The sequence below is a fragment of the Helicoverpa zea genome, chromosome 29 (assembly GCF_022581195.2).
Source record: "Helicoverpa zea isolate HzStark_Cry1AcR chromosome 29, ilHelZeax1.1, whole genome shotgun sequence".
NCBI lineage: Eukaryota > Metazoa > Arthropoda > Insecta > Lepidoptera > Noctuidae > Helicoverpa > Helicoverpa zea.
The window spans coordinates 931,075-957,500 of record NC_061480.1 but is presented as its reverse complement, the minus strand read 5'-3'; the positions used below and the strand labels follow the sequence as shown (position 1 = coordinate 957,500).

Here is a 26,426-nt window from a genome sequence, read left to right as displayed (position 1 = left end):
ACTTCAACTTGGGGTTGCTGTGTGCAGATGTTAAATTACCCGATTATTAAGTTTTGTGATCAAGAACTTTACTAAAAACTCTATAATCACTTCTCAGTACTTAAGTTAAACTATAAACTTTATTTTAAAATGAAACTGGAGTCAATATTATATAATTATCAATAAGGTACTAATCCTCACAATTTTCCGTTTCAATGGTAAATTTACAGTACTGGTATCATTATTTCCCCGCCCCTCTCAACGCTATCCCCCCGCAACCTAAACCCTTGAATGACGTAGTATCCCTGTCATGACTGTCATCCGGAGAATGTTGAGGTTTTGAGTTTCAAGAGATTTCACCTTATTTCTTATTTTCTCCTCATTAATACCAAATATCTATCATACAATGCATTAAAAGGACATATTAAATTATTTAGTAGCCAAAACTATTGAAAAAAACCCGGTCTTGGTAGCAAAAACTCATATTTAGGTCGGAAAATATTCCACGGGTCGACTGGGAACACGAAACCTCTACAAGGATTTTTTGTTGTGCAACGGTCGAGTGGTATCTTGCATCTCGCTCTATCGTGTCATTCTCCAAGCACTTGTCAACACGAGATGGTTCTGTTATCGCTGCGCAGTTCATTATTTTCATATAATCAGAGGAACCAACGTGAATAGTACTTGTTTTCCAATTTTGTTGCGTTCTGATAAGTCGCCTTCTGCGCCAGTGTGTGTAAAGGCTAGACTTTCGCGAGTACTCGTACGTTACGGAACTGCTTGTCATAACATAATTTGTCAAAGTATCTGTGATTTTAATTATAACAAAAAATAAAAGATGAAGGCCATCCTCCTTGCTGTCGTCGGACTCCTGGCTGTATGCCTCCCTGCTTCTGCTACACAATGTAAGTAGAATTTTTCTTTGTTTGTGGTGTTTACAGGAACGGCGTAGGTAGTTCTAAATTTAAAAACTGTACTACGACGGAATTGCATGCTCGAATTTTTTCTTTGTCCGGTTTATAAAAATTACATCGTTATATATTCGACAATTCAATGAATAAAATACATAAAAACAATTATCTTAAACCTCTGTTAGGTTATACAAGGCAAACATTACAGAAAAAGACCAAATTAAACACAATTTTCTTTGTTTAAAGTTATGAGCACTTACCCACTGTCCGAAAAAGTTATTTTACTGTTTTTCTAACTAACGCCACCTAGGTTTGCATAAGTAAACTGTAATGATGGAACCAAAGGTCATGTAGTATACAAAATAACAAATACATACAAGTTATTCAGTGATAACGGAATTAACCTCTGGGTTACAATAGTCAGCCAATCATGAAAAACATCATTTGTTTAATTTCCTTGTACTAAGTGTGACTGGAAATCATTTAATAAGTTTGAATGAAGAATACCTCTTCTTGACAAGCACTAGAAAGCTTTTGTTTTGGTTTTCACAAACTTCTCTCAACTCAACAACCATTTCACCTATTCAAAACAAGTAGTTTAGGCTTATGAAATGGCTAGAACTATTTCTCTTTTTATTTATTCTATTTCTTTCTATTTATTTTTCTATTGGATAAAAACGGCCAAGCAGTTCTGCAATTATGTATATGTTGGCATCTGGTTGAAGCTGCTAATTGATTGAACATCTTGAGCCTTTCCATTACATTTAAACAATTTATTTATTGAATCATGGTTATATTGCCATCCAACTAGAATTAGCTTTTTACTAGTAAGGATAGTTTTCATTCATATTGTATATATTTACAGTGCTGTAAATAGTAATATTAAGTCATTTTTAAATATTTACCCGTATTTGCACAGCAGTTCTCAATAACACAGGTGCACTATAAATACATAGGATATATCCGTAAACTTCAAAACAAGAACTAGATCACACTGTGATCAATAAGAGAGCTATATAAAGCTTGTAATTGTAAACAAGCAATGATTCTGCTAATTTATCAAAGTTGCTTTATCTGTAAGCCAATTAATTGATATCATTTCCTACCAAAGATAGATATATATAAGGATATGGCGGTCTGTATCTATTTTATTTATCTATGTCATCCTCATCCTCCGAGCCTTTTCCCAATCATGTTGGGGTCGGCTTCCATTCTAACCGGATTCAGCTGAGTACCAGTGCTTTACAAGAAGCGACTGCCTATCTGACCTCCTCAACCCAGTTACCCGGGCAACCCGATACCCCTTGGTTAGACTGGTGTCAGACTTACTGGCTTCTGACTACCCGTAACGACTGCCAAGGATGTTCAATGACAGCCGGGACCTACAGTTTAACGTGCCATCCGAAACACAGTCCATGGTGTCTAAGATATACTTAGAAAGTACATACAAACTTAGAAAAGTTGCATTGGTACTTGCCTGACCTGGGATCGAACCCGCGCCCTCATACTTGAGAGGTTGGTCCTTTACCCACTAGGCCACCAGGGCCACTAGGTATTTTATTTATCTATGTATACTAATATTATTAAGAGGAAGCATTTTTTTGTTTGTTTGTATCTATGAGGCACCAAAGTCAAAGTTAAATCCGTTATTTCATTTAGGCCTTTACAAGCACTTATAAAGGTTAAAAATATAACTAAGTTTAATTGTAGTTGCCCATTCCAAAAGTAGCCAAAGCTACTGAATTGATCTGAAAAATTATTTCACTGTTGGAAAGCTACATCCAGTAACATAGGCTATATTTTGTCCTGGTACAAGCTATAGTTCCCATGAGACGCAGGTGAAACCATGGGATATCGGCCAGTAGACTATATTTTATCCAGCAAATGGGAAGTCGTTTCCAAGGCATGCAGGTGAAAACGTAGGACATAACTACTATAGTTATTACTATAATTTGCAGTCTTTTATTGAACTGTATTATTCTACAAAGTAGGTATAGATGCCAGCAGGTCAACCTAATCGCAACTGTCAAATTGCTGTCACTCAATCAAATGTCAAACATGTATTGGTTTGGGTACATACAAGCAAAAGATTCTTCTCTAACAACCTTTGTATAGTATATAATAGGTATTTCTTCAGCCAGATTCGATCCTCCATCTGATAGGCTGCAGCTGCAGCCTCCTCTCACACAGAGATGGATTGAACATTAATCAGTACTATTATAAATCAACCTCAATATAATCATCATCATCCTGCAAGCCCTTTTCCCAACTATGTTGGTGTCGGCTTCCAGTCTAACTGGATGTAGCTGAGTACCAGCGCTTTACAAGGAGCGACTGCCCTATCTGACCTCCTCAACCCAGTTACCCGGGCAACCCAACATCCCTTGGTTAGACTGGTAATCATCCTCTTTATATTAATCAAGAAAATTAATTCTGGCCATATGTATGTCTTATCAATGTGTATTATATCCAGTTTAGTACATGCCTACAATGCTTAGGTTCACAAAGAGATGCCAAGTCATTGTCTATGACTAACAGCTCGTGTAACAAAACAATGACAATATGTACTCATTAATCTTTATATAAAATGTGTATGATATGAGTAGACTTTGAACTTAAAGTGGAGATGAATTGACTTCGAAATTCAAGATGAATTGACTTTGTAATTGAATGTGAATTGACTTCTAACTTCGATTTTGAATCAATCGAAGCTGACTAGTACGTTCCTGCTAAGTCAGGTGTTATTTAGGTACTCTACGGATAATATTATGTAGATATTTGTTGGTAATTGGAAAAGTTAATTTAAATCGATTCCACATTAAAATCAACGAATTTTAATCAAAAGGTAGATATGTATTAAGATTACCTTCAATTAAGTAGTTAATTGCAGAATATTATTATAATACCCTTCAACTCATTTTATAAATTAACATACTAGCAAAATAAGTAAATAGGTATTCAAAATAGCCGTAATAAATACACATACCCACTTTACACATTATTTTGTCATGACAATCAAATGTCATTGTTTATTTCCGTTCATTCAAAAATAGTGACTATTTCAATGGAAACCAATATATTGACATTGTAGGTAGGTATGTAACTAAACTATTATCACATTGGTGCCTCATCATCCTCCGAGCCTTTTTCCCAACTATGTTGGGGTCGGCTTAAAAAATGTTTCCTCTATGAAATAAAAGTGTGTTATACTCATTTTGTTCTCCTTATTTTTTTTGCGTAGTAAAAACTGTAAGCACTTGACAAAAGGGGGCGTATTTCCGACATTCATTGTTGAATGTTTAATGTGAAAAAGTTAGTTCCTATAAATTCAATTGCACAAATAATCTAGTTCTTGCAGACATAGAAAAACTACATTGTCTATAAATAAAATCTATGAATTGCACAGTTCTCACGGCACCAAATAACTTTACCTCCCCGAAGTGAAGTGGCAACTAGTGACTGTAAGGACTACACGATCGAACTATATGAACGAAACATAATAAATAAGCTAACTGGCCGACTTCAGAGCAGAACTATCAACTGTACTTTACATAATTTTGGCATCAAAATCAATATACCGTACATACTATTGAAATTTTCGCTTTTATTGTGCAAAAAAGTATTCCCTAGGCCTCTCAATGAGTCACCTCAATAAGGTCGCATCATTGAACCGAATGTGTGACAATAACGTTCAACATATGACACCTCTTTGTAGGCTAGTGTGACGCATTGCGAGATTGTTCCAAAAAGTTTCCATAGCTCTGGATAACAATGGCTTCCAAAAAACATGGGTAGGCTTAAGATTGGTAGTTTCTTTAGAAGGTTTCTGTTTCGGAAAAACTGGAATGAATTGACGCATGAGGTTTTTAGAAAAAAATACGACCATCAATAAAGAATTCTTTTTTGAATTACTGGCAACCCTTAATATTCCTGTCCTGTTCCCAATTTTATTTGGGTTCGGTGCACACTCCCTTCTTATTCATGTCAGCTTTCAGGCGATCCATACATCTTTTGTAGGTCTTCTTTTCTCTACATCCATTTACATTCACACTTAGCACAAACTTTGTTGAATGCGCGTCATCTTGCTGACAAGTTATCTATCCGTCTAATATTGTGTCTGAATGGACTCCAAAACGCAGAAAAAATAATCCTGAGCATTCATATTTATATTTTAATAACAAATGCCGTATGTTTCCATAGATACTCATAGGCCTTAGAAACTACAGCTCAGTAACAGTCAACAGATCGATCAATCAAGGTTAATCTATGACTGCCGCGGGCTATCCACTTATGGCTGACTATATCTAATATTCCGAGACCCATCTCGTTATTACTTGTGCCATTACTCCTGCTTTTATTATATGTAGGACTTACTTAGTCGTAATGTAGATAAAATTACAAGAATTTTGTAACCAGCGTGGATAGTCAAAAACGCTGGTCGATAAATTCTACAGCGGTTAATTGTGTTGTTAACTAGGTGAAAACCAAATCCATAATATCCGTATTCATTTGGCAAAGCATCTTAAAATAATTTAGCTATTTTACTAAAGAGGAAAAAGTCCACCCAGCAGTGGGATACCAGCTAATGAAGGATAAAAAAAAATCTATTGAGCCGTTTGCGCGTACAGAAGTAAAATTAGTTAATATTGTAAGTCTGATTTAGTCGATTCCACCATGATTCCACCTACCCAATACAATATACATATGTGGTGATAATAGTTCTGTACAACCGACAATCAAAGATAATACAGAGAATATATCTAAACTGTGATAATAATATACATTTCGAGTGCCTGACAGTCGCTCTTGAGACAATTTCCAGAAAAACTCGACGGATAAACTAAAGTCTTATTTCTTATCGTTTCTTACATATCAGCATGTTTAACAATACAATAAAGTTATTAGGGTAATAATGACATAATTACAGTAATGTTTTAGTTTTATTTTATTGCTGTTTACACAGAATTTCGTGGATATATCGTGAAGTTCACGACCCTTGGTTTAAATATTCAAGGATGGCAGTTAGTAATGAGTTTCCAAATACGAAAATCATTGATCAATTTGTTTAATTAAGTCTATAATGATGTTAAAAATACTTTAAAACTACAGAATGCAACGAGTAAATCGTCATCTGAAATCTTTAGTAACTAATATTTTAAAGCTGTTTGGAGTTTGTTTCTTTAACGCGACCTACGAGACACTGGTAAACCAATGATAGAAATTAGTTGCTAAATTAATGTCAAAAGGTATGCCACCAAATTAATATTTATTATGTTTTCATAGTAAAATTGCTTGAAAAAGAACCTAATTTGACTATTCTTCTAATTGAGTGCCAGAGTTTTCTCAAATCCGCCTGACGGTCTTTGACTTAGAATTAAATTGTTCTTTTGCTAGAACCCAGTGGAAGGGCAAAAATAATAGAGTGAAGTAGTTCCCTCGAGATGCGTGCGAAACTACAGGAAACAGCTAGTTATGAGTGATTTTCAAATGTATCGTCAGCTTAGGCCGTTGGCTTGGCCCGCATGCGTTATATATAGGGCTGCCATCTCGAATTTCGCCAAACCCGGACAAACATTAAAGAAACCCGGACATTTGGCGTAAATCGCATTTTTTTCCCGACGAGTACGATTTTTTTAAACAAAATAATACCTAATTAGTAATCCATTTACTATTAACATATACTAAAATTCAATGAGGTGCTTCCTTACATGAAAAGTGTCCGGGTTTTCCCCGGACACTTCTTGAAACCCCGCCCGAATGGCCCCCGGACGGCCTCCAAACGAGGACAAATCCGGGGAAACCCGGACGGATGGCAGCCCTAGTTATATAATACGTCCCCTCTGTCAATTTATAAATTATAAATTACTTACGACACAAAATGACGACGAGTCTATAAAAATTACACTCTATGGAAAACTAGCCGTTTTCCCGCGTCTTTCAAACGCGTCCCGCGGAAACTTCTGCCCGTACCGGGATAAAATATAGCCTGCGTTACTCGGGAAGAGTGTAGCTGATCAACAGTGAAATAATTTTGTCACATCGGTTCTTTAGCTTCGGAGGCTTAAGGGTACAAACAAAAATTGTTTGAGAAAATTTGAGAAAATCCAAGAATGGGGCAATAACATTTATTTATTTAATGGCTCATGTACACAGAATACAGACAAGAAGAAAAATAGAACACAAAGTACATAGGCACACCTTTTTTTTTTTTTTCCGACGTCAAAAATCATCAAATGACCCCTCCCGCTGTGGGTTAGCAGCCGTGAGGGAGTGTCAGACTCTTACTGACTAAAAACCGTCGTGTTCCGTCATAGGCCTTTTATGTACCAGGGCCGCGGTATCTCTTTCGAACAACCCGCAGCCCCGGCAGGCCTTGGCCCTGCTGGGCCCCGCTGGGGTTGCTGACATTTCTTTGAGGAGCGCGTGGAACAACGCGCGCCGTCGACACGGGTCTGTCGTCTAAGTAGACAGAGGGACGATGAGACACCCGGCGCCCATGGTGTCTACCTGGTCCAGCGCGGCGGCCGGGATGAGAGGTGCGAACTCTCTGGCGTTCCGCCTCCTCCTTCTCGAGCATGACCGCTTCGCAGAAGGAGGCGACGGCATCCCATTCCCTCTCGCCCCGGACCATGGCCTGAACCAGGGCCGGACGCGAGAGGTCGCCGCCGCCCAAAGCCTCGACAAGGACCCGGCGGTGCCCTTCCCATGCGGGGCACACCTGGACTGTGTGGTCCACCGTGTCCTCGGGGCTGTCCGCACAATGGTGACACCCGGGCGCCTCCTCACGACCGATGCGGTGCAGGTACCTCCCGAAACAACCGTGTCCGGTGAGAACCTGCGTCATGCGGTACGTGAGGGCGCCGTGACTCCTCCCGAGCCACTCCTCAAAGAGGGGACTTACCGCCACGATGGTGGCGTGCCCTGCATAGGCACACCTCACCTTCAAAAGAAATCTCTTCCAGTAGGCCAGTTATGGGAGAGTTAGAATAAGACGAGATGATTATATTGAAAGTTAACCAATAATTTCAAGACAGGTGATCAAAGTTTAGATAAAAAGTATTTATTTTGACGGTATTCGGTATTATTTTGATAAAAAGTGTCAAGAAAAATTCGAAGCGTCTGGAATGGTCTTAAATTGCAAAGTCATTCTTATAATGCAGTTTTTTGGTCAATGTAACAAAAACGGATATTGTAGTAATCATAAAATGATCCCCTACTAAACCTTCGTTTGAGTGGTCAATTTTAATATGAACACTATCTTCTCACGTAAATTTTCAAGTATTTCCTTAAGATTATTGAACTTTCATCTCAAGTTTATAAATTACTAGCAAACCCGGCGAACTCCGTTCCGCCATGTAACATATTGTTTGGTGATATTTTTTTTTTGTTTTTCCTGAATTTTCTTTGCTATAAACCTCACGGAGCCCGAGACCTTTCCAACGAATGCAAAACCGTGGAAATCGGTTCGTGCGTTCTGGAGTTATAGCGTCAGGGAGGAAAACCGGACTTATTTTTATATAGTAGATAACATCTTGAAAATATCCGTGACTAAATTATCTCGAAACAAAAGAACAAATTCGTTTCCATCTCGATATTTCCCAATCTAGTAATCTCATGTCTATCTAATCTGTGGTTAGACATATCGGGCATAGACAATGGCGATGCTTACAAAAGAGTATTGATATTTCATCAGATATATTATCGGACATGTCAATGACTTTCGAGATGTTTTCTCTGGTATTTTGAAAGCAAAGATTTATCTCATCATCTGCTTCTTTAGACTTTTTTCCAACTATGTTGGGGTCGGCTTCCAGTCTAACCGGGTGCAGTTGAATACCGGTGTTTTACAAGGAGCGACTGCCCTATCTGACCTCCTCAACCCAGTTAACCGGGCAACTTAATACCCCTTAAAGTCTGGTTGTTAGACTTACTTTCTTCTGACTACCTGAAACGACTACCAAAGATGTTCAAATGACAGCCAGGACCTACAATTTAATTTGCCCTCCGAAACACAGTCATTGGTGTCCAAGATATACTTATAAAGTACATACAAACTTAGAAAAGTTGCATCGGTGCTTGCCCGACCTGGAATAGACCCCACACTCATACTTGAGAGGTTGGTTTTTTATCCACAAGGCCACCACGACTTTTTTTTTAACAAAAATATCGACCGACTGCCAAAGATCTTAAATGGCGTGATTATAGCCTTTAATGAAACTCTTTTCGGTACATAACAGTTGTCTTCTATTTTTCTCTATTATCTAAAAACCTACTTAACTAGATACATAGTAGAAGCACTTAATCTTAGAATCAAGTATCAAGTGTCATACGTGAAGACCTGCGAGTGCCAGATAACATTGGACGTGTTTAGAGACACACAGCTACTTATCTAGAATAGATTAGATTCATATAAATAGCTACACTTTAATACAAAGTTAGGTCAAAGTAGGTAGTTAGGTTTGTCTATGATTTCTTAGGACAAAAGAAATATCATCTGCAATCATCTGCCTTGACTTTTTCTAAATATGTTGGGGTCGGCTTCCAGTATAACTGGGTGCAGCTGAGTACCAGAGCTTTACAAGGAGCGACTGCCTATCTGACCTCCTCAACCCTGACTGGGTAACCCAATACCCCTTGGTTAGACTGGCGTCAGACTTACTGGCTTCTGACTACCCGTAACGACTGCCAAGGATGTTCAATGACAGCCGGGACCTACAGTTTAACGTTCCATCCGAAACACAGTCATTGGTGTCCAAGATGTACATAAGTACTTAGAATTTAGAAAGTAAGTACAAACTTAGAAAAGTTGTATTGGTACCTGCCTGACCAGAAAAAAAATACTCAAAATTATAAACTTCCCCATCCAATGTAATTGATTCGAGTTATTCATGTCAAAGTATTAATGTGTTATTCATATTACAGTATAAAATATCTCGTATAGGGAAGTACCGTATCTACTTATTTATCTACAAGGAAAACCATTAACAAAAATAAATAATTCCTTTGTTAGAAAATACTTTAATACAACAAATAAAACCTACTGCAATAATATACCTTAAAAAAGTTTGACAAAAAATACAAAAAATTATAATTGAGAAATGTTTCTGAGTTCACACATCACATGGTTGATGAGTTCTTAAATGGCTAATTTAGATATTTAAGTCTGGTTTTTAATTGTAATAATTTCTTATTTTAATTCTAGTATCTCGTAATACTTATTATTGTAGTCCAAACCATATTTGTACGTCTCACCATAGACAGAACATAGCGCACTATTTTAATTCTAAGATCTACATTTTATTTTACCTATGTTTTACAAATAATAAATACTTTGACTTGATACAAATAAAATACTGTATTCAAAGCGATTCAGCGATCGTGAACATACCTACGTATGTACACACATACAGGCCAAACTATGAACCTCATTTTTTTTGAAGTCGGTTAGAAATACTGGTGGACCATACAATTAGATACTTAGGTACACAGTTGGAACACAAAACATAAAAATATGTCATTGTAGACTGCACTTATCATAAAGCAAATACTCATACTCTATTACCCTATTTGTAACAGTCAGATATCATTAACTACTGGTTTTAAACTTAATTGGTTTATTGTTTTATGATTAACTGTTGCTGTGACTAATTCTTATTGTACCTAATAAAAAGAAAACTTTGTTTAATTTGAACAAAGACTAGAGCTTAAGTTGACAATGTTGAATGCCAGTGCCAAATAGGCATATCTTTCTTTTGTATACTCTTATTTCTATCTAAGACCCGCGTCCCGTGGCTGCGGGATTGTTCGCGCGAGTTACCGCGGTTCTGGTAGGTACATAAAAGGAATACGACGAAACACGACGGTGTTTAGTCAGTAAGAGTCTGACACTCCCTCACCGCTGCTAACACACAGCGGGAGGGGTCATTTGATGATTTTTGACGTCGTTAAAAAAAACGATCATACTTCATTAAAATCACTCGATGCCTATTCCATATATTATATTCTATATCTATGACAAGCTATCCAACGCAATTTCATCCGCGTCCTGTGAGAACTACTGCCTGTACCGTGATAAAATATAGCCTACGTTACTCGGGAAGAGTGTAGCGCCCCAACAGTGAAAGAATTTTTCAAAACATTTCAGTATTGTCTGAGCTTTTAGGGTACAAACAAAGAAAAGAAAATCCATCTTTATCATATTAAGTATTAAAGTTTTATAAAGTCTTGTTTTAAGTCAACAGCTTTAGATATATTTGCTGTTTCCTTGTCAGTATTTATTTAAGGTATTACAATTATCTATTTGTTTGAATAATAATTAAAATGTAGTTTACATTGTCTTGAGTTTGTGTTTAAAAATAAACAGAAATACAGTTTGTCATTCGCGTTTGAAACGTTGCCAGATTATTTCTTCGACTGTCGAAAGTTCTAGCTTGGTATGGTCTGTTCTGCTCGTAATTATCTGCCCAGCCTTTTTTTATCTAGTAGACTGGCGTCAGACTTACTGGCTTGTGACTACCGTAAAGTCTGCCAAGGATGTTCAATGACAGCCGGGACCTACAGTTTAACGTGCCATCCGTAACACAGTCATTGGTGTCCAAAATATACTTAGAAAGTACATACAAACTTAGAAAAGTTGCATTGGGACTTTCCTGACTTAGAACTGAACACACTCTTACTTGAGAGGTTGGTTCTTTACCCACTAGACCACCACGACTTTTTAGAACATAAATCTTTCTTTAAAATTCGATTCCTTTTTACTTGGTTATAAAAACTGCCTCAGTACCCACGTAACAATAAGCGTCGTTTGGTTCTTTGAAAAAATAAATCTTTACTTTTTTTACGCGGCAGTAACAAAGCTTTGCTGTTGTTTTTTATGCGACAACAAAAATTAACGTCTTGCTTGAAATGAACCACGGTGTATTATTTATAAGTCCGTGCGCTTAACATAGGTATAAATTAAATATAGTCACGTCTAGATAGATGAGAAGCCGACCTCAACCTACTTAACTCGTAAGATATCTTAATCATCAAAAAACATCAATACCTATTTACTTTACAAAATACAATGCCTTAAAAATGTTTGAAATCAGGAAATTGTATCAACCTTCACTTGAATAATTTGATGACAAAGGAATCTTCAATATTGTGCCTTTGTTTCCTTTGCCTGAAATCAGCAACCCGCATTGAGCAAGCGTGGTGATTAATGCTCAATCCTTCTCCGTGTGAGAGGAGGCCGCAGCCCAGCAGTGGGACGATAGAAAGGCTGTAACAGTAACAGTAATTCGAAATGATCCAGATTTTTTAGGTTTATTTTGTTTGTAGTCTCTGTGTGATAGTGTGTGTTTTGTGTGATCTTTTAGTAAATAAATTGTTTACTGCGTATATCCCTACTAATATAATAAATGCGAAAGTAATTTTGTCTGTCTGTTACGCTTTCACGTCGACGATAGAGTTGACCTTGAGAAAAAAGAACATAGGATAGTTTTTATCCCGGACTTTCGAAGAATTCTCTTGGAAACGCGATATAACCGAACTCTACGCGGGCGAAGCCGCAGGCGGAAGCTAGTAGTCAATAAAATTAAGACTTGCAAAGATACGCTAACCATAGAGTAGCTATCCGAATGAACTTTTTTAAATTCAAATTCAGCTAACCACGAAGAGATAATAAATGCGGTCTTTTAACAAATAAAATAACTGGTAGGGGTTCCCGATAAAATCTTACTCAACCAAACAAGTTACGAGCCTTTACAGCCAATAAACAATCATTTCGCAGAAGATAAAATTCTCGTTACCACGATATGTGACCAAAAAAAAGGGATGGAATAGTATAAGTCGGACTCGCTTATGGAGTGTTTCGTACCATTGTCTATCTATAAAACGCTAATTCCGTGTCACAATAAATCGACGCACGTCCTACGCTGCGCTTGCTAGTCCGTGGTCTCCACTATAGCACTTTGATGTACTTCACTTTAGTAATAAACTATTTATTTGTCTCCAGGCCACGTGAACCCAGTAAACATCCCGAAGGAGTGGGTGACAATGGTCCGCAACTGTCGTATGTCCATGAGGCAGCAGATACAGATGGAGGTCGCTGCCTCGCTGCAGTACCTCGCCATGGGCGCTCATTTCTCTAGGGATGTTGTGAGTATTGTGAACTTATTGTGCACTGGTCCATGAGGCAGCAGACACAGATGGACTGCCTCGCTGCAGTACCTCGCCATGGGCGCTCATTTCTCTAGGGATGTTGTGAGTATTGCTAACTTATTGTGCACTGGTCCATGAGGCAGCAGACACAGATGGACTGCCTCGCTGCAGTACCTCGCCATGGGCGCTCATTTCTCTAGGGATGTTGTGAGTATTGCTAACTTATTGTGCACTGGTCCATGAGGAAGCAGATACAAGGTGGCTGCCTCGCTGCAGTACCTCGCCATGGGCGCTCATTTCTCTAGGGATGTTGTGAGTACATATTGTGAACTAATTGTGCACTGGTCCGTGAGGCAGCAGACACAGATGGAGTGCTTCGCTGCAGTACCTCGCCATGGGCGCTCATTTCTCTAGGGATGTTGTGAGTATTGTGAACTAAATGTGTGACACACAGCAACAATCGCATGACCATGAGGCAGCAGATTCAGATGGAGGTCGCTGCCTCGCTGCAGTACCTCGCCATGGGTGCTCATTTCTTTAGGGATGTTGTGAGTATTAACTTTCGAGGCTGCAGGATTGTTCGCGCGAGTTACCGCGGTGCTGGTACATAAAGGGCTTCAGAAGACACATGGTAGGCTTTAGTCAATAAGAGTCTGACACTCCCTCACGCTGCACCCACAGCGGCAGGGGTCATTTGATGATTTCATATTATATGCTACATTGTTAACGTACTCATCATCATCTTCTGTGCCTTTTCCTAACTATGTTGGGGTCGGCTTCCAATGTAATGGTACGCAGCTGAGTACCAGTGTTTTACATAGCGCGACCGTCTATCTGATCTCCCTGAACGAGGGGTGACACAGGCTTTGTTTTGTCCCGGTACGGGATATAGTTCCTCGCGGGACGCGGGTGAAATCGCGGGAAGTCAGGACTTTAATATGCGAAAATACATATGCGCTGTAAATCGCGAAATATGCACTAATAAAACATTTATATTAACCTTTTTTTGGATTCACGAGCTATTAATACTTCGAGTTGCAAATTCCTCTTGCTGTGATTCTTTCCAAATTAATAATTGCAAAATTCAGTTTGGGTACCTTAAACTTATACCTAAAATAAATGATCGATTTGGCCAGCTTTTCTAGGTAGTTCATTTTACTTACTTTTTTGCACAAACAGGGCGGGCATCTTCCATCTTTAACACCTATTTCTAATCCGACCTCTTCTTCCCTCAGGTAAACCGCCCCGGTTTCGCTCAGATGTTCTTCGACGCTGCGTCAGAGGAACGTGAACACGCCATGAAGCTCATCGAGTACCTTCTGATGAGAGGAGAACTGACCTCTGATGTTACCACCCTGCTGCAAGTTAGGGTGAGTTTGCAAGAAGGGACGAAGGGAGTTTATTTTTGACGTGACAACGTCTTATAAATCGATGGGGCCGGCTGCACGCACGAAAAAACATGACTCATGCGGCGTTACCTCGCTCTGAGGCGTTCCGTTTACGGCTTGAAGTGCAAGCGAGAGCACGCAACGAGAGACAAGGAGGCACGATCGGCCTCCGCTATCGGCAACGTTCGACATCTGACGATGAATTTCTTATGACGTTGTCACGTTGGACTATCGTCAGTAAACCGAATTTACAGACAACCATTTTTTAGAGTAAAAGCACAGATTTCTATAGTAGTTACTACGGTAAACCACCGTGCTCTCGCTGTGGCTGCATATTGGGCTGACAAAGTGTAGTCTCACTATAAGACATATCATCGACACGAAAGAAGAAGAAGAACTACGGTAAAAGGTAGAATAGGCCTATTGGTTATGGTATCAACTCATCTGGATAAGCAGATTGGTTCTCGGCTGAAAATCTTTTGTATGTTCATGATTAGCTAGCTATTACATCCTGTTTTATCTGTGTTCTGCAATCGGATCAAAACTTACCTATAACTTCTTCAGGGTCTGTCCTATGAATACAATATTCATTGCAATTTGTTCAGTCGTTAAACTATGACACTAAACAGTTCTTGACGATATTGTAAATGCGAAAGTAACTCTTGCTTTCACACCAAAACTACTTAACCTAATCCAATATTAGGTACACGAATATCTATACTGAGAAAAAGAAAGACATATAATACTTTTTATCCAGGAGATTGCCATTCCCCATACACGGGAGGATCCAGCCAGTATCAGCATAAGATTTATACCCATTAAACTACACAGTCAATCAACCATACTGATTTATATAACTTGCTTATTTACACATACACTATACACATTTAATAAATCTGTAGAGAAGTCATTTTTGTACATTGAATTAGAAAAGGAAAATAGCCAGCATGCTAGAATGGGTTATTCCCGCTCGGTAACACCCTTTCATCAACACTGTTGACGATCGGGAAAAAAAAGTTTCGCTCGTTCACAGTGTTGACGAACGCTACTTATTATTTTAGTGTAAAATGGTTATTATGCACATGATAAGGCCACTTTTATTTTCTAGTTAATTGTGTTTCAAAAGCTCTAACATAATCTATTAAAACATTTTAAAAATCTATGACAAGTCTTTCCATATTTTAAAAATAAAAACTAGCGTTCGTCAACACTGTGAACGAACGAAACTTTTTTTTCCCGATCGTCAACAGTGTTGACGAAAGGGTGTTACCGAGCGGGAATAACCCGCTAGAATCACCAACAGAATCCATTTCTAGCATTTTTGGAATTTTTGTAATAAATAACCATCTCCACAGGCCCCCGAACGCAAGACCTGGGAAGGCGGAGTAGAAGCCCTGGAGCACGCGCTGCGCATGGAGAGCGAGGTCACCAAGAGCATCAGGAACGTCATCAAGTCCTGCGAAGACGACTCCGAGTTCAATGATTACCATGTAAGTTGTTCTAGAACTTTCCAAGCCTTCTCCCAACCGGTTTTAACCGCATGCAGCTGAGTACCAGTGCGCCACATGGAGCGACTGCCTATCTGATCTCCTCAACCCAGTTACTGAGGGAAGGTTCATATGTGACGGAACATGCTTCGCGTAACTTCAGAACAGACTGGCTGTCGGACTTCCTGGCTTCTGACTATACGTAGCGGCCATAGCCACTGTTAAAGATGTTGCACCCAATGTTTGAGCCACCAATTTGACGCCTTCTAAAACACTGTGCAACTCGTCATGAAAAGTCTGAGACTGGTCACCTTTTGTTTGATGGGAAATTATCAAATGGCTCCTCCTGTGGGTGCAGCGTGAGAGAATGTCAGACTCTCTGATACTCTCTGCTAAACCCATCATGTTCCTTCTTAAGCCCTCTATGCACCAGGGCCGCGGTAACTCCAATAATCCCGCGGCTTCGGCAGGAAGATAGTCACCTCACAAACATTATACTAATATTTTGTTTATCTATTCACAGCTGGTTGACTACCTAACTGGAGACTTCTTGGAAGAGCAGTACAAGGGTCAACGCGACATCGCCGGCAAGGCCTCTACCCTCAAGAAGCTCATGGACCGCCACGGTGCTCTCGGAGAGTTCATCTTCGACAAGAAACTTATTGGCATCGACATCTAAGTCAATCGCCACCATGTAGTTTAAAAACTATCAATAAAACCTTCTTATTGTAACCTATTTTTTTAATCTGTTGCCATTTGTTAAAAAAAAGTTTTGAGTCGCTGTTTAGAATGTTTGAAAATCAAAATACGTATTGTTCTTTTCTTAATTTGCAAACAAAATGGCGTATACTATACTTATTTTTGTAATAAAAATTCACAAATTAGCCAACCCCGTAGGTATTATTGTACAAAATATTAGTTTAAGAATAATTTCTGTATTTAAAATCATGTACTCCACTTTAGATTGTATGCAGTCAATTATAGGCTTATTTTTGTCGTCTGGTAACACTGTACGGCAAAAACGCGATTTCTTATTCCTATTGCAACACTTTTTTCCATCAAAAAGTGCTTATTGAACAAAAATATGGCTGTTTATAATTTTGTTTAATTATTTCGTAAAATAAAGTTGATTCATACATTAAATACGAGTTTCATTTGTAGTTTGTTATCATCATCTGCCTAGTCTTTTCCCGACTATGTTGGGGTCGGCTTCCAGTCTAACCGGATGCAGCTGAGTACCAGTTTTTATCTGATCTCCTCAACCCAGTTACTCAGGCAACCCAATACCCTAAAGTAAGAATGGTTGTCACACTGACTGGCTTCTAACTACTTAATTTGAAGTTTGTACAAGCATCAAAAGATAGAAGTAAACTTTCAAAACGTTTATTTGTAAATTGATACATACGAAACTAAATAACATCTAGACTACATATCTTAAAACAAGATTAAAATATATACCTACCTATTCGTAACAAAATAAATCAATAATCTTAAAAAATATGAAATAACATTACTTTCCCCGATTTCTTCCATCTTTTTTTAGTATGGCCACACCACCATGAATAGATTTTGTAATAATAAGAAAGAGGAATCACCCATTAATGTGTGTCTCTCTCACTTAGATAATTTTTCAAAATTATTTTGTTTCTAACATAAATGTAAAACTACGAACACATTTTTGTCCTATGACAGGACATCACTTGAAAATTTAATTTTTAAGGATACACGAATTTATGGTGCGTTCCAAATTCTAGCTGCAGACTGCAACTGCCGATATCAGACATCGAGTGCACGTGCTGCTGCCGCTTCGATCCAAAACGGTTTCATGTACATACAAACCAGGGACCCGATTCTTCTAAGTTAATAATGTCAAAATTTAACAGAAATTGAATCGCAATAGCAGTTTTAACAATATCGGGCATTCTGCAACTAATAAAAGACCAATCTTATACGATGACATTCGATTGGTCTGTCATTTGATGTATACGGTAGTTTGCTCTACAATCATATTCCAATCGTAAATAATTTGCAGACAATAATAAATAATTTGATTAAGTATTGAATCACAGAAACGGATAAAAAGGTAAATTTAAAAGAAAAAATTGCGGAATGCCACATACGCTTCCTTCAATCGTAATTGAGTCGTGGTTGAATCTCACTCAGATGTGAATCGTATGTCGCTTGAGTAAAATTAGCAGAATCGTGCCCTGTAATGCAGCTGCGGCCGACTTCATGTAGTCGCGGCATGGCAGTCGACAGCTAGTATTAAACGTTCCTTTATTTTTCTGCCTGTGTTTTTCCAACTTCGCTTTTAGACTCATTCAACTCCTCATCTTTCTTAGACTGTCTTGGTTGCTTTTTAATTTTAATTGTCCCTCTCTTCATGAGCAAGTCCTGCGGTATCGGCATTTGGCCACCATAGTCCACGCCGGGCCCCGGCTTCAGTTTATAACGAAAATCTTTCTTTTTGTAAATAGTTTCCGAGGGTTTAAGACGATTGACGCAGTTGAAAAAGTGGTAGTCTCTGTAAAAATAGTATTTTTTTAAACTTACTACATCAACGGTTATAGAAAACTTCACTACCTATATAACTTTACTGTTACTTTAACAGAGAATATATAAGAGGAGTACATAAGTGGGGTAGGGGAAAGGGGGGTAGCCCCGGCCAATTTTGTTGTTTTGTTATTGTGATTAAATTATCAAGGGAAATACAACGAAAACTACGAAAAAATAATCAACACAATATTTGTTCGTATTAGAATATTGAAAATTTGAACAAAAATAATATCCAATACGTTTTAAACCCACTTCAATTAGTGGCCAAATCGATTTTTGGCGACACACACATCGTAGTTATAGTACAAATCCGATGGATTTATATCTACACATGCCTCGTGAGCTCAATCTAAATCCAATCTTGACCCGATCCTGCAGAGAAGTTCGTGGAACGTCATACTGATCTGCGGCAGCCAAAAATGTTTTTCTCAAGCACCGCTTGAATGGCTTTTTTTCATGTTTTCTTCACTCCAGTTTCCGCGATTCGTAGTTCTAGTTTTAAATTTCGGCATTGTGACACTGAAAAAAATATATTTTTTAAAATTAAGACTTAAAATATTAACCTCTATATAGACTAACATATGGCCGGAGATACGCCCAAAACTAATGGCCGGGGTTACCCGACATGACTTTCTTCGAAAAAAAAATATTAAAAAAAAGCAGCTAATTATACGTTGAAATAAACTTCAAAGTCCAAAATAGAATAGTATTCCATTATGTAAACGAAATCAAATAAATAATTACTTACCTTTATCCAGTGAATAACGGTTTTCGAAACAATTGAAGTCACGCGGCCGTCGACGACGAAAAAGAAATTCACTCTATCACGCTCGAACGCAGCGGTCAATCGACTTCAACTGTTTGCATTTGACGAATTACTCTTAAACGCACATGGAGGCCACACGAACTTCAAAGTCACGCCGCGCGAAATACTAATATTTACTATGGCCGAGGCTACCCACCGGCCGGGGTTGCCCCCCTTTCCCCTACATAAGAGGAGTACATAAGAGAGTACATAAGAGGAGTACATAAGAGAGTACATAAGAGAAGTATATAAGAGGAGTACATAAGAGAATACATGAGAGGAGTACATAAGAGGAATACATAAGAGAATACATAAGAGGAGTACATAAGAGGATAAGAGGGGTACATAAGAGAATATATAAGAAACGTACATAAGAGAATACATAAGAGGAGTACATAAGAGAATACATAAGAGGAGTACATAAGAGAATACATAAGAGGAATACATAAGAGGAGTACATAAGAGAATACATAAAAGAAGTATATAAGAGGAGTACATAAAAGAATACATAAGAGAAGTACATAAGAGAATACATAAGAGGAGTACATAAGAGGATAAGAGGGGTACATAAGAGAATATATAAGAAACGTACATAAGAGAATACATAAGAGGAGTACATAAGAGAATACATAAAAGGAGTACATAAGAGAATACATAAGAGGAGTACATAAGAGAATACATAAGAGGATACATAAGAGAAGTACATAAGAGGAGTACATAAGAGGGGTACATAAGAGAATACATAAGAGGAGTACATAAGAGAATACATAAGAGGATACATAAGAGAAATACATAAGAGGAGTACATAAGAGGAGTACATAAGAGAATACATAAAAGGAGTACATAAGAGAATACATAAGAGGAGTACATAAGAGAATACATAAGAGGATACATAAGAGAAGTACATAAGAGGAATATATAAGAGGAGTACATAAGAGAATACATAAGAGGAGTACATAAGAGAATACATAAGAGAGGTACATAAGAAGAGTACATAGGAGGAATACATAAGAGGAGTACATAAGAGAATACATAAGAGAATACATAAGAGGAGTACATAAGAGAATACATAAGAGGAGTACATAAGAGAATACATAAGAGGAGTACATAAGAGGAGTACATCCTACTTATATTATAAATGTGAAAGTTTGTGAGAATGTATGGATGTATGTTTGTTATTCAATCACGCAAAAACGGCTGGACCGATTAGATTGAAATTTGGTATGTAGATAGGTGATACCCTGTATTAACACATAGGCTACTTTTTATCAACACACCACGCGGGTGAAGCCGCTGGCGGAAGCTAGTAAGAGAATAAATAAGAGGAGTACATAAGAGAATACATAAGAGGAGTACATAAGATAATACATAAGAGGAGTACATAAGAGAGTACATAAGAGAAGTATATAAGAGGAGTACATAAGAGAATACATGAGAGGAGTACATAAGAGAATACATAAGAGGAGTACATAAGAGGAATACATAAGAGAATACATAAGAGGAGTACATAAGAGGATAAGAGGGGTACATAAGAGAATATATAAGAAACGTATATAAGAGAATACATAAGAGGAGTACATAAGAGAATACATAAGAGGAGTACATAAGAGAATACATAAGAGGAATACATAAGAGGAGTACATAAGAGAATACATAAAAGAAGTATATAAGAGGAGTACATAAGAGAATACATAAGAGGAGTACATAAGAGAATACATAAAAGGAGTACATAAGAGAATACATAAGAGGAGTACATAAGAGGATAAGAGGGGTACATAAGAGAATATATAAGAAACGTACATAAGAGAATACATAAGAGGAGTACATAAGAGAATACATAAAAGGAGTACATAAGAGAATACATAAGAGGAGTACATAAGAGAGTACATAAGAGAAGTATATAAGAGGAGTACATAAGAGAATACATGAGAGGAGTACATAAGAGGAGTACATAAGAGAATACATAAGAGGAGTACATAAGAGGATAAGAGGGGTACATAAGAGAATATATAAGAAACGTACATAAGAGAATACATAAGAGGAGTACATAAGAGAATACATAAGAGGAATACATAAGAGGAGTACATAAGATAATACATAAGAGGAGTACATAAGAGAGTACATAAGAGAAGTATATAAGAGGAGTACATAAGAGAATACATGAGAGGAGTACATAAGAGAATACATAAGAGGAGTACATAAGAGGAATACATAAGAGAATACATAAGAGGAGTACATAAGAGGATAAGAGGGGTACATAAGAGAATATATAAGAAACGTATATAAGAGAATACATAAGAGGAGTACATAAGAGAATACATAAGAGGAGTACATAAGAGAATACATAAGAGGAATACATAAGAGGAGTACATAAGAGAATACATAAAAGAAGTATATAAGAGGAGTACATAAGAGAATACATAAGAGGAGTACATAAGAGAATACATAAGAGGAGTACATAAGAGAATACATAAGAGGAGTACATAAGAGGATAAGAGGGGTACATAAGAGAATATATAAGAAACGTACATAAGAGAATACATAAGAGGAGTACATAAGAGAATACATAAAAGGAGTACATAAGAGAATACATAAGAGGAGTACATAAGAGAGTACATAAGAGAAGTATATAAGAGGAGTACATAAGAGAATACATGAGAGGAGTACATAAGAGGAGTACATAAGAGAATACATAAGAGGATACATAAGAGAAGTACATAAGAGGAGTACATAAGAGGAGTACATAAGAGGGGTACATAAGAGAATACATAAGAGGAGTACATAAGAGAATACATAAGAGGATACATAAGAGAAGTACATAAGAGGAGTACATAAGAGGAGTACATAAGAGAATACATAAAAGGAGTACATAAGAGAATACATAAGAGGAGTACATAAGAGAATACATAAGAGGATACATAAGAGAAGTACATAAGAGGAATATATAAGAGGAGTACATAAGAGAATACATAAGAGGAGTACATAAGAGAATACATAAGAGAGGTACATAAGAAGAGTACATAGGAGGAATACATAAGAGGAGTACATAAGAGGAGCACATAAGAGAATACATAAGAGGAGTACATAAGAGAATACATAAAAGGAGTACATAAGAGAATACATAAGAGGAGTACATAAGAGGAGTACATCCTACTTATATTATAAATGTGAAAGTTTGTGAGAATGTATGGATGTATGTTTGTGATTCAATCACGCAAAAACGGCTGGACCGATTAGATTGAAATTTGGTATGTAGATAGGTGATACCCTGTATTAACACATAGGCTACTTTTTATCAACACACCACGCGGGTGAAGCCGCTGGCGGAAGCTAGTAAGAGAATAAATAAGAGGAGTACATAAGAGAATACATAAGAGAATACATAAGAGGAGTACATAAGAGGAGTACATAAGAGAATACATAAGAGAATACATAAGAGGAGTACATAAGAGGAGTACATAAGAGGGGTATATAAGAGGAATACATAAGAGGAGTACATAAGAGAATACATAAGAGGGGTACATAAGTGGAGTACATAAGAGAATACATAAGAGGAGTACATTAGAGGAGTACATAAGAGAATACATAAGAGGAGTACATAAGAGAATACATAAGAGGAGTACATAAGAGGGGTACATAAGAGAATACATAAGAGGAGTACATAAGATAATACATAAGAGGAGCACATAAGGAAATATATAAGACGAGTACATAAAAGGAGTACATAAGAGAATACATAAGTGGAGTACATAAGAGAATACATAAGAGAATACATAAGAGGAGTACATAAGTGGAGTACATAAGAGAATACATAAGAGGAGTACATTAGAGGAGTACATAAGAGAATACATAAGAGGAGTACATAAGTGGAGTACATAAGAGAATACATAAGAGGAGTACATTAGAGGAGTACATAAGAGAATACATAAGAGGAGTACATAAGAGAATACATAAATGGAGTACATAAGAGAATACATAAGAGGAGTACATAAGAGGGGTACACCTATTTCTAATCCGACCTCTTCTTCCCTCAGGTAAACCGCCCCGGTTTCGCTCAGATGTTCTTCGACGCTGCGTCAGAGGAACGTGAACACGCCATGAAGCTCATCGAGTACCTTCTGATGAGAGGAGAACTGACCTCTGATGTTACCACCCTGCTGCAAGTTAGGGTGAGTTTGCAAGAAGGGACGAAGGGAGTTTATTTTTGACGTGACAACGTCTTATAAATCGATGGGGCCGGCTGCACGCACGAAAAAACATGACTCATGCGGCGTTACCTCGCTCTGAGGCGTTCCGTTTACGGCTTGAAGTGCAAGCGAGAGCACGCAACGAGAGACAAGGAGGCACGATCGGCCTCCGCTTTCGGCAGCGTTCGACATCTGACGATCAATTTCTTATGACGTTGTCACGTTCGACTATCGTCAGTAAACCGAATTTACAGACAACCATTTTTTAGAGTAAAAGCACAGATTTCTATAGTAGTTACTACGGTAAACCGCCGTGCTCTCGCTGTGGCAGCATATTGGGCTGACAAAGTGTAGTCTCACTATAAGACATATCATCGACACGAAAGAAGAAGAACTACGGTAAAAGGTAGAATAGGCCTATTGGTTATGGTATCAACTCATCTGGATAAGCAGATTGGTTCTCGGCTGAAAATCTTTTGTATGTTCATGATTAGCTAGCTATTACATCCTGTTTTATCTGTGTTCTGCAATCGGATCAAAACTTACCTATAACTTCTTCAGGGTCTGTCCTATGAATACAATATTCATTGCAATTTGTTCAGTCGTTAAACTATGACACTAAACAGTTCTTGACGATATTGTAAATGCGAAAGTAACTCTTGCTTTCACACCAAAACTACTTAACCTAATCCAATATTAGGTACACGAATATCTATACTGAGAAAAAGAAAGACATATAATACTTTTTATCCAGGAGATTGCCATTCCCCATACACGGGAGGATCCAGCCAGTATCAGCATAAGATTTATACCCATTAAACTACACAGTCAATCAACCATACTGATTTATATAACTTGCTTATTTACACATACACTATACACATTTAATAAATCTGTAGAGAAGTCATTTTTGTACATTGAATTAGAAAAGGAAAATAGCCAGCATGCTAGAATGGGTTATTCCCGCTCGGTAACACCCTTTCATCAACACTGTTGACGATCGGGAAAAAAAAGTTTCGCTCGTTCACAGTGTTGACGAACGCTACTTATTATTTTAGTGTAAAATGGTTATTATGCACATGATAAGGCCACTTTTATTTTCTAGTTAATTGTGTTTCAAAAGCTCTAACATAATCTATTAAAACATTTTAAAAATCTATGACAAGTCTTTCCATATTTTAAAAATAAAAACTAGCGTTCGTCAACACTGTGAACGAACGAAACTTTTTTTTCCCGATCGTCAACAGTGTTGACGAAAGGGTGTTACCGAGCGGGAATAACCCGCTAGAATCACCAACAGAATCCATTTCTAGCATTTTTGGAATTTTTGTAATAAATAACCATCTCCACAGGCCCCCGAACGCAAGACCTGGGAAGGCGGAGTAGAAGCCCTGGAGCACGCGCTGCGCATGGAGAGCGAGGTCACCAAGAGCATCAGGAACGTCATCAAGTCCTGCGAAGACGACTCCGAGTTCAATGATTACCATGTAAGTTGTTCTAGAACTTTCCAAGCCTTCTCCCAACCGGTTTTAACCGCATGCAGCTGAGTACCAGTGCGCCACATGGAGCGACTGCCTATCTGATCTCCTCAACCCAGTTACTGAGGGAAGGTTCATATGTGACGGAACATGCTTCGCGTAACTTCAGAACAGACTGGCTGTCGGACTTCCTGGCTTCTGACTATACGTAGCGGCCATAGCCACTGTTAAAGATGTTGCACCCAATGTTTGAGCCACCAATTTGACGCCTTCTAAAACACTGTGCAACTCGTCATGAAAAGTCTGAGACTGGTCACCTTTTGTTTGATGGGAAATTATCAAATGGCTCCTCCTGTGGGTGCAGCGTGAGAGAATGTCAGACTCTCTGATACTCTCTGCTAAACCCATCATGTTCCTTCTTAAGCCCTCTATGCACCAGGGCCGCGGTAACTCCAATAATCCCGCGGCTTCGGCAGGAAGATAGTCACCTCACAAACATTATACTAATATTTTGTTTATCTATTCACAGCTGGTTGACTACCTAACTGGAGACTTCTTGGAAGAGCAGTACAAGGGTCAACGCGACATCGCCGGCAAGGCCTCTACCCTCAAGAAGCTCATGGACCGCCACGGTGCTCTCGGAGAGTTCATCTTCGACAAGAAACTTATTGGCATCGACATCTAAGTCAATCGCCACCATGTAGTTTAAAAACTATCAATAAAACCTTCTTATTGTAACCTATTTTTTTAATCTGTTGCCATTTGTTAAAAAAAAGTTTTGAGTCGCTGTTTAGAATGTTTGAAAATCAAAATACGTATTGTTCTTTTCTTAATTTGCAAACAAAATGGCGTATACTATACTTATTTTTGTAATAAAAATTCACAAATTAGCCAACCCCGTAGGTATTATTGTACAAAATATTAGTTTAAGAATAATTTCTGTATTTAAAATCATGTACTCCACTTTAGATTGTATGCAGTCAATTATAGGCTTATTTTTGTCGTCTGGTAACACTGTACGGCAAAAACGCGATTTCTTATTCCTATTGCAACACTTTTTTCCATCAAAAAGTGCTTATTGAACAAAAATATGGCTGTTTATAATTTTGTTTAATTATTTCGTAAAATAAAGTTGATTCATACATTAAATACGAGTTTCATTTGTAGTTTGTTATCATCATCTGCCTAGTCTTTTCCCGACTATGTTGGGGTCGGCTTCCAGTCTAACCGGATGCAGCTGAGTACCAGTTTTTATCTGATCTCCTCAACCCAGTTACTCAGGCAACCCAATACCCTAAAGTAAGAATGGTTGTCACACTGACTGGCTTCTAACTACTTAATTTGAAGTTTGTACAAGCATCAAAAGATAGAAGTAAACTTTCAAAACGTTTATTTGTAAATTGATACATACGAAACTAAATAACATCTAGACTACATATCTTAAAACAAGATTAAAATATATACCTACCTATTCGTAACAAAATAAATCAA

General features: G+C 37.8%; 2 protein-coding genes across 3 annotated transcripts; both read left to right on the top strand.

Moving 5' to 3' along the window:
• The first annotated feature begins 579 nt into the window (after positions 1-579).
• Positions 580-17,052, top strand: LOC124644343 (ferritin subunit-like). Of its 2 annotated transcripts, XM_047183654.1 has the most exons (5): positions 580-884; positions 12,889-13,031; positions 14,270-14,404; positions 15,778-15,912; positions 16,433-17,052. In XM_047183654.1, the coding sequence occupies exons 1-5, from the start codon at positions 818-820 to the stop codon at positions 16,586-16,588; spliced, it is 636 nt and encodes a 211-aa protein (XP_047039610.1). In that variant the 5' UTR covers positions 580-817; the 3' UTR covers positions 16,589-17,052. The 2 variants fall into 2 exon arrangements, with proteins under 2 accessions (XP_047039610.1, XP_047039611.1); XM_047183655.1 differs by lacking the exons at positions 580-884; positions 12,889-13,031 and adding an exon at positions 13,462-13,582.
• Positions 17,053-23,282: 6,230 nt separating this feature from the next.
• On the top strand, positions 23,283-26,084 carry LOC124644196 (ferritin subunit-like). Its single transcript, XM_047183445.1, has 3 exons — positions 23,283-23,439; positions 24,810-24,944; positions 25,465-26,084. Exons 1-3 carry the CDS (start codon positions 23,329-23,331, stop codon positions 25,618-25,620), a joined length of 402 nt encoding a protein of 133 aa, XP_047039401.1. The 5' UTR covers positions 23,283-23,328; the 3' UTR covers positions 25,621-26,084.
• The last annotated feature ends 342 nt before the right edge of the window (positions 26,085-26,426 follow it).